The 10,576-nt window shown below is 37.3% G+C and overlaps 1 protein-coding gene across 1 annotated transcript; it reads left to right on the top strand.

Annotated features, from left to right (window-relative positions):
- Nucleotides 1-436: 436 nt before the first annotated feature.
- LOC310723033 (CD276 antigen-like) lies at nucleotides 437-10,201 on the top strand. The gene is made up of 4 exons (XM_083570857.1): nucleotides 437-564; nucleotides 9,095-9,205; nucleotides 9,390-9,701; nucleotides 9,837-10,201. Exons 2-4 carry the CDS (start codon nucleotides 9,139-9,141, stop codon nucleotides 10,184-10,186), a joined length of 729 nt encoding a protein of 242 aa, XP_083426983.1. The 5' UTR covers nucleotides 437-564; nucleotides 9,095-9,138; the 3' UTR covers nucleotides 10,187-10,201.
- The last annotated feature ends 375 nt before the right edge of the window (nucleotides 10,202-10,576 follow it).

Below are 10,576 nucleotides of genomic sequence, written 5' to 3'. Positions count from 1 at the left end.
GAAGGCTGAAATATGATTCAAAACATGTTCATGAGAAAGAAAAACTACATTTAAACAAAAGTCAGAGATTCTGTTTTTGGCAGAACAGAAGGAAAGTTTGTGAAATTATTTACCTGATAATAAAACACTAATGAAAAATATATAAATAATAATAAAAAGTGAAATGATTATAATCTGCAGTAAAAAACTGAACCCTCTGGATGCTGAATAAAATGAAGATTTTCTCAGAACTTTAGATTTTCAGTGTCTTCATGGAGACTCAGTTTCCTCTCAGAAGGAAAATCTGCTGTGGTTTGAGTTTATTATAAAGTGCAGTAATAAAAGAAAAAAAAGTTTAAATAGTAATTAATTACTATATTATTATATATTATTAGTTTTGGAATCTGCTTTTATTGTGGATGGAAACAGTAACAGTTACATCACTTCCTTCTCTGAAGGTTTCGGTTTTGATCCAGAGCTGTAGTGTACTAAACACTGCAAACCGAACCCCCAGAACCGGGCCAGGAAAAGAGAGTGTGTTAGAAGCCCAGGACACATTATACTGACTGCAGCGGCACACGTCCGGTGCGGGTTCTGGACGGGTTCTGGACGGAATCTGGGTGTTTCCGTTTCCTCCTCGTGTTCTTTCCGTTTTCTAGACGGGTTCTGTGTGTGTGTGTGTGTGTGTGTGTGTGTGTGTGTGTGTGTTTGGGTTCTGGGTGTGTTGTTCTCTTTTGTAACTCCAGAAAGTTATTATTATTATATTATTATTATTATTATTATTATTATTATTATTATTATTATTATTATTATTATATGTTATATGTTGACTTTACACCTAGTGGTAGAACGTCGGGACCTGCAACAAGTTCTGCTCAACGCCCATTATACTAGTCTCTATTAAAGTGTGGGGCGGAGACATTACAGAGACATGACAGAGACAATACAGAGACATTAACAATTGTAATGACGTAATGAAAAGCGCAGCAGCACACGGATATCTGGATAAGAGCAACATGTCTGCGGTGTGAGGAGAGCGATGTGCAGAACATGCAATGCTAAAAGTTCAAGAGGGGTGTATCTGCAAAGAGTTTCTCCACGTCAGGGTTTAATTTCTCACCTGAAATCCAAACATCCCGATTGCCTTCTAAATATGAGAAGAACGCGGTGCAGAAAAGTAAAGTCAATCTGAGCATGCGCACTCCGTCTGTAGAGGACGTTTTTAAAAAGGCAGGAAAGTTTCCAGTGATGGTGCCAAGGCAAAAGGCATAACACAAAAACTGATGGATTTCATTGCCTTAGATCAGTGTCCTCCAGTGGATCAGTGGTCTCCAGTGGATCAGTGGTCTCCAGTGGATCAGTGGTCTCCAGTGGATCAGTGGTCTCCAGTGGATCAGTGGTCTCCAGTGGATCAGTGATCTCCAGTTTATCGACGGGTTGATCTTTAAAACATTCCCCGTGGATCCCTAAAATTATAATGATTATAACGTAATATTATTTATTACACGGTTTTTCTTAATGCTGTAGATTAGATCGTTCTATTCACTTGAATGGGCTTCCAAAGTTCTGCTGTCAATTATTTATAACAGACCCGCTGCTAATAATAATCGACCGCTGTCTGTCTGTCAATACTATGAATGGTAACAAATAAATAACAATGATTTATAATAATAAATTAAACACTTTAGTAATTGATTTTTTCTTTAAATTGCAATGCATTGATTTTAGTGAGGTTTGTACACACTCATAGCCACAAATACAATGGTTCTAATAATTGACATAATCTTTTCTTTCGGTGTTTCGGTTTTTGGCTTTGGCCAAGAATTTTCATTTCAGTGTTCCCTAATATATTATCGTTGGTGTGGCCCTCTGACACAATTCAGGTTTCTCATGTGGCCCCTTGTAAAAATTAATTACCACCCCTGCATTACAGATACATTACAGATACGTTACAGATACGTTACAGAGACAATACAGATACGTTACAGATACGTTACAGATACGTTACAGATACGTTACAGATACGTTACAGAGACAATACAGATACGTTACAGATACGTTACAGAGACAATACAGATACATTACAGATACGTTACAGATACGTTACAGAGACAATACAGATACGTTACAGATACGTTACAGATACGGCACAGAGACAATACAGATACATTACAGATACGTTACAGATACGTTACAGAAACGTTACAGAGACAATACAGATACATTACAGATACGTTACAGATACGTTACAGAGACAATACAGATACGTTAAAGATACGTTACAGAGACAATACAGATACGTTACAGATACGTTACAGATACGGCACAGAGACAATACAGATACATTACAGATACGTTACAGATACGTTACAGAAACGTTACAGAGACAATACAGATACATTACAGATACGTTACAGATACGTTACAGAGACAATACAGATACGTTAAAGATACGTTACAGATACGTTACAGAGACGTTACAGATACATTACAGAGACAATACAGATACATTACAGATACATTACAGATACGTTACAGATACATTACAGATACGTTACAGATACGTTACAGATACGTTACAGAGACAATACAGATACATTACAGATACATTACAGAGACGTTACAGAGACAATACAGATACATTACAGAGACGTTACAGAGACAATACAGATACATTACAGATACATTACAGAGACGTTACAGAGACAATACAGATACATTACAGAGACAATACAGAGACATTACAGATACATTACAGAGACAATACAGAGACATTACAGATACATTACAGAGACGTTACAGAGACATTACAGATACATTACAGAGACAATACAGAGACATTACAGATACATTACAGAGACAATACAGAGACATTACAGATACATTACAGAGACAATACAGAGACATTACAGATACATTACAGAGACGTTACAGAGACAATACAGATACATTACAGATACATTACAGAGACGTTACAGAGACAATACAGATACATTACAGAGACAATACAGATACAATACAGATACATTACAGAGACAATACAGATACATTACAGATACATTACAGAGACGTTACAGAGACAATACAGATACATTACAGATACATTACAGAGACGTTACAGAGACAATACAGATACATTACAGAGACAATACAGATACATTACAGATACATTACAGAGACGTTACAGATACATTACAGATACATTACAGAGACGTCACAGATACATTACAGAGACGTCACAGATACATTACAATTACATTACAGATACATTACAGAGACGTCACAGATACATTACAATTACATTACAGATACATTACAGAGACGTCACAGATACGTCACAGATACATTACAGATACATTACAGATACATTACAGAGACGTTACAGATACATTACAGATACATTACAGATACATTACAGAGACGTTACAGAGACAATACAGATACATTACAGAGACAATACAGATACATTACAGATACATTACAGAGACGTTACAGAGACAATACAGATACATTACAGATACATTACAGAGACGTTACAGAGACAATACAGATACATTACAGATACGTTACAGAGACAATACAGATACATTACAGATACATTACAGAGACGTTACAGAGACAATACAGATACATTACAGAGACAATACAGAGACATTACAGATACATTACAGAGACGTTACAGAGACAATACAGATACATTACAGATACATTACAGAGACGTTACAGAGACAATACAGATACATTACAGAGACAATACAGATACAATACAGATACATTACAGAGACAATACAGATACATTACAGATACATTACAGAGACGTTACAGAGACAATACAGATACATTACAGAGACAATACAGATACATTACAGATACATTACAGAGACGTTACAGATACATTACAGATACATTACAGAGACGTCACAGATACATTACAGAGACGTCACAGATACATTACAATTACATTACAGATACATTACAGAGACGTCACAGATACGTCACAGATACATTACAGATACATTACAGAGACGTTACAGATACATTACAGATACATTACAGATACATTACAGAGACGTTACAGATACATTACAGATACATTACAGATACATTACAGAGACGTTACAGAGACAATACAGATACATTACAGATACATTACAGAGACGTTACAGATACATTACAGATACATTACAGATACATTACAGAGACGTTACAGATACATTACAGATACATTACAGATACATTACAGAGACGTTACAGAGACAATACAGATACATTACAGAGACAATACAGATACATTACAGATACATTACAGATACATTACAGATACAATACAGAGACGTCACAGATACGTTACAGATACATTACAGATACATTACAGAGACAATACAGATACATTACAGATACATTACAGATACGTTACAGATACATTACAGATACATTACAGATACATTACAGAGACAATACAGATACATTACAGATACATTACAGATACATTACAGAGACAATACAGATACATTACAGAGACGTCACAGATACATTACAGATACATTACAGATACATTACAGAGACAATACAGATACATTACAGATACATTACAGATACATTACAGATACATTACAGATACATTACAGAGACAATACAGATACATTACAGATACATTACAGATACATTACAGAGACAATACAGATACATTACAGATACATTACAGAGACAATACAGATACGTTACAGATACGTTACAGAGACGTTACAGATATGTTACAGATACGTTACAGAGACGTTACAGAGACGTTACAGATACGTTACAGAGACGTTACAGAGACGTTACAGATACATTACAGATACATTACAGATACATTACAGAGACAATACAGATACATTACAGATACATTACAGAGACAATACAGATACATTACAGATACATTACAGATACATTACAGAGACAATACAGATACATTACAGATACGTTACAGAGACGTTACAGATACATTACAGATACGTTACAGAGACGTTACAGAGACGTTACAGATACATTACAGATACGTTACAGAGACGTTACAGATACATTACAGATACGTTACAGAGACGTTACAGAGACGTTACAGATACATTACAGATACATTACAGATACGTTACAGAGACGTTACAGATACATTACAGATACGTTACAGAGACGTTACAGATACATTACAGATACATTACAGATACATTACAGAGACAATACAGATACATTACAGATACATTACAGAGACAATACAGATACATTACAGATACATTACAGAGACAATACAGATACATTACAGATACATTACAGATACATTACAGAGACAATACAGATACATTACAGATACATTACAGATACATTACAGAGACAATACAGATACATTACAGATACGTTACAGAGACGTTACAGATACATTACAGATACGTTACAGAGACGTTACAGAGACGTTACAGATACATTACAGATACGTTACAGAGACGTTACAGAGACGTTACAGATACATTACAGATACATCACAGAGACGTTACAGATACATTACAGATACATTACAGATACATTACAGAGACGTTACAGATACATTACAGATACATTACAGAGACGTTACAGAGACGTTACAGATACATTACAGATACATTACAGAGACGTTACAGATACATTACAGATACATTACAGAGACGTCACAGATATTTTACAGATTCATTACAGATACATTACAGAGACGTTACAGATACATTACAGATACATTACAGATACATTACAGAGACGTTACAGATACATTACAGATACATTACAGATACGTTACAGATACATTACAGAGACGTTACAGATACGTTACAGATACGTTACAGAGACAGTACAGATACATTACAGATACATTACAGATACATTACAGAGACAGTACAGATACATTACAGATACATTACAGATACATTACAGAGACAGTACAGATACATTACAGATACATTACAGATACATTACAGAGACAGTACAGATACATTACAGATACATTACAGATACATTACAGAGACAGTACAGATACATTACAGATACGTTACAGAGACAGTACAGATACATTACAGATACATTACAGATACATTACAGAGACAGTACAGATACATTACAGATACATTACAGATACATTACAGAGACAGTACAGATACATTACAGATACATTACAGATACATTACAGAGACAGTACAGATACATTACAGATACATTACAGATACATTACAGATACGTTACAGAGACAGTACAGATACATTACAGATACATTACAGATACATTACAGAGACAGTACAGATACATTACAGATACATTACAGATACATTACAGAGACAGTACAGATACATTACAGATACATTACAGATACATTACAGAGACAGTACAGATACATTACAGATACATTACAGATACATTACAGAGACAGTACAGATACATTACAGATACATTACAGATACATTACAGATACATTACAGAGACAGTACAGATACATTACAGATACATTACAGATACATTACAGATACATTACAGAGACAGTACAGATACATTACAGATACATTACAGATACATTACAGAGACAGTACAGATACATTACAGATACATTACAGAGACGTTACACATACGTTACAGAGACAGTACAGATACATTACAGATACATTACAGATACATTACAGATACATTACAGATACATTACAGATACATTACAGAGACGTTACAGATACGTTACAGAGACAATACAGATACATTACAGAGACGTTACAGAGAATCAGAATCAGAATTATTGGCCAAGTGTGTTGACACACACAAGGAATTTGGTTCCAGCTGTTAGTGACTCTCAAAAGTACAGACATAAATAAAACCTATACATGACAAAACAGACAAGACAAGACAAGAACAGACTATACAAGACAATACAAGACAAAACAGACAATGTGAGACAGTATAGACAGTGTGGGTATTAAATAGGGATACAGATCAGTAATGTACATAAAGTGTGAGAATGCATGGTAGTGTAAATGACAGTATTGTGTGTCAGGTATGATTAGAGAGTTACTATAAAACTTTGTACAGTATATAGCAGCCATATTGTGTGCAACATATACAGATACTGTGATGACTGACAGTTCTGTGCTGTACTTATAGATATGAGCAGGGAATATAATTATGGTCAGTTGTTAGTGAGGCTGATTGCTTGGGGAAAGAAACTGTTCCTGTGTCTGGCAGTTTTGGTGAACAAAGTTCTGTAGCACCTGCCAGAAGGGAGGAGCTGGAAGATGTTGTGTTCAGGGTGTGAAGGGTCATTAAGGATTTTTTCTGCCCGGTTTCTGGTTCTTGTTTGGTACAAGTCCTGGAGAGTGGGCAGAGGAACACCAATAATTTTTTCTGCTGTTTTAACAGTTTTCTGCAGTCTGTTTCTGTCCTGTTTTGTTGCTGCTCCAAACCAGATGGTGATTGATGAGCACAGGACAGATTCAATGACGGCAGTGTAGAACTGCATCAACAGCTCCTGTGGCAGACTGTACTTCCTTAACTGGCGTAGAAAGTACATCCTCTGCTGGGCCTTTTTCAGAATCGAGTTTATGTTGCATTCCCATTTCAGGTCTTGGGAAATGGTAGTGCCCAGAAACTTGAAGTTCTCCACAGATGACACAGGGATGTTGGATATTGTGAGGGGAAGTGGTGTTGAAGGGTGTTTCCTAAAGTCCACTATCATCGCCACAGTTTTAAGTGAGTTTAGCTCAAGGTTTTTCTGACTGCACCATAACACCAACTGCTTCACCTCCTGCTCATATGCAGACTCGTCACCATCTTGGATGAGTCCGATGAGCGTGGTGTCATCTGCAAATTTCAGGAGTTTGACAGTTGGGTCACTTGATATGCAGTCATTTGTATAAAGGGAGAATAGCAGTGGGGAAAGGACACATCCCTGAGGAGCACCAGTGCTGACTGTCCGAATACTGGAGGTAACATCTCCCAGTCTCACCTGTTGTTTTCTGCCTGTCAGGAAGCTGGTGATCCATTGACAGGTGGCAGGGTGTATAGTGAGGTTTAGGAGTTTGGACTGGAGAATTCCTGGAATTATTGTATTAAAAGCCGAACTAAAGTCAACAAACAGAATCCGGGCATATGTTCCTGGGCAGTCAAGGTGTTGTAGAATGTAGTTTAGCCCCATGTTGACTGCGTCATCCACCGATCTGTTTGCTCGGTATGCAAACTGTAGGGGATCCAGCAGCTGTTCTGTCACCTTCTTTAGATGGGCCAATACCAGCTTTTCAAAGGTCTTCATGACGACAGATGTCAGAGCAACAGGTCTGTAGTCATTCAGTCCAGTAATGGAGGGTTTCTTGGGGACCGGGATGATTGTGGAAAGTTTAAAGCAGGAGGGGACCTCACACAGCTCCAGTGATCTGTTGAAGATAGAGGTGAAGATGGGAGCTAGTTGGTCAGCACATGCTTTGAGACAGGAGGGGGAGACACCGTCTGGGCCGGGGGCTTTCCTTGTCTTCTGTCTCTAAAAGAGCCGATACACATCCTCTTCACAAATCGTGAGCGCAACTTGAGTGCTGGGAGGAGTTGTAAGAGGGGTTCCCAGAGATGTGATGGTGGCAGACATTGGGCTGGGTTGGATGAGAGGTGTGAAGATATTGTTCTCAAACCTGCAGTAGAAGGTGTTGAGGTCGTCAGCCAGGTCTTTGTTTGCTTCAGTGGGGAGGGGTGGTCTCCTGTAGTTTGTGATATCTTGTTTGTGATACAGTTTGTGATACGTTACAGATACGTTACAGAGACGTTACAGATACATTACAGATACATTACAGAGACAGTACAGAGACGTTGCAGAGACATTGCAGGCGATAAACGGCAGGACTTTGTGTTCTTCATTAATATGTATTTATGATTTACTCTATTAAAAATAAAGTTCATAAACTCAAAGCAACTTGAACAAACAAATGAGTCAATAAATCAAGTAAATGAAAACATCAGTTATGAATCCAAACACAACTACACTTTTATTTTCTCTGTTTATGGATTTGATGTAATTGATTTAGAACTGGATTTTTCTGCTCGGACTGTAAATGTAAATTTGGGTTAGTAAAAGGTTTTGTTTGTGTTTCAGGCTGATTTTCTTGATGTAAAGTCTCCTGGCGTTAACGTGGACACATGGCTTCAGTGGCTCTCCTGTTCTTTGGGTTGATGTTTTCTCTACCCACTGGAAATCCTGCAAAAAGTAAAATATTATTTTATGTGTTTTATCATCAAACGTGAATAAAAGAATCAGTTTAATAACTTATATAAAGTTCAGAGTAATGCATACTGTCCTGGGGTTAGTGGTAACGGATTAGAGATAATGTTGAGCTGTTGCCCTCATGATACATTTCTGGTGTGTTTGAGTTTTTCTTTTTCTTCATCAGGTCTGTTTAATCTGAAGTGTGAGTCTGCAGTAGGAGTCATCAGACAGAACACTAACATCCCGTGCAGCATCGACTCTCAGGATAAGCCTGTTTCTATTAACACAGTGGTTATAAAGCGGATTGGAGAGAAAAAACCCTGTTTCGTAAACCAACCACACGAGAACACAATCACAGGAGACCCACGATTTAAAGTTCTAGGTGGTTCATCATTACAGCTTCAGAACACTGCCATCTCAGATGAAGGTGAATATGAATATTACATCAAGACCAGCCTGGGTGAAGATCTAATAACATTCACAATCCGTGTCACAGGTAAGAGAGAGAAAAATCCTCCTTCACATTCTGTCACTTCAGAATCCAAACTTCACCATTATTTATGTGACTTGATGAGATGTTTGGATTTTTGTACCATGTGACCTTTTAATGAGAACGTTCTAATCTTTTTAGCGAAGTACAACAACCCGGTCATAACCTCAGTGCCGGAAAAGATCGAGAAGAATGGACGAGCTGAGCTGCACTGTACTGCCAGTGGTGGATACCCAGCAGGAACCATCCACTGGTTTGATCAAAGCAACACAAACTGGACAAAAAGCGCATCACTGAACATCACACGGGGAGACGACGGTCTCCACACTCTGTCCAGCACACTGAGATTTGAGAACTTCGACACTCTCTGGGCTCCTTTCAGGTGCATCGTCCTCAACAACAAATATCAAGAAGAAGGAAGGAGCAGCTTCATCCTGGAGAGAAAAGGTTATTATTATTATTATTATTATTATTGTCTCGTGTTAATTTGACAATATTCCTGAAAGTTATCATTTTGTAAAATTGTGTTTTATACACTGCATTCAGAGCCAAATCACTTTTATCAGCTTTACAGTCTGATACTACAATCATGAAAACAGAATTCTAGAAACATCTGTAAATTTATTAAAATAAAAACGCTGATCCTCACATGTCCATAAGTATTCAGACACTTTACTCAGTATCCTTTAGAACTGGAGCCAAACAGTTCAATCCTGGTTTCATCAGACCAGAGAATCTTGTTCCTCAGAGTCTGGGAATCTTCAGGTGCTTCAATGGGTTTTGCAATTAGGAGAGGTTTCCGTCTATCCACTCTGCCGTGAAGCCTAGATTGGTAGAGAGCTGCAGTGATGGTTGTCCTTCTGGAAATTTTATCATTTCCA

The sequence above is a fragment of the Silurus aristotelis genome, assembly GCF_946808225.1.
Source record: "Silurus aristotelis genome assembly, contig: scaffold_217, whole genome shotgun sequence".
In the NCBI taxonomy this organism is placed as follows: Eukaryota; Metazoa; Chordata; class Actinopteri; order Siluriformes; family Siluridae; genus Silurus; species Silurus aristotelis.
Note: the sequence above shows the minus strand (reverse complement) of the source record. Positions and strands in the feature narration are given on the sequence as shown.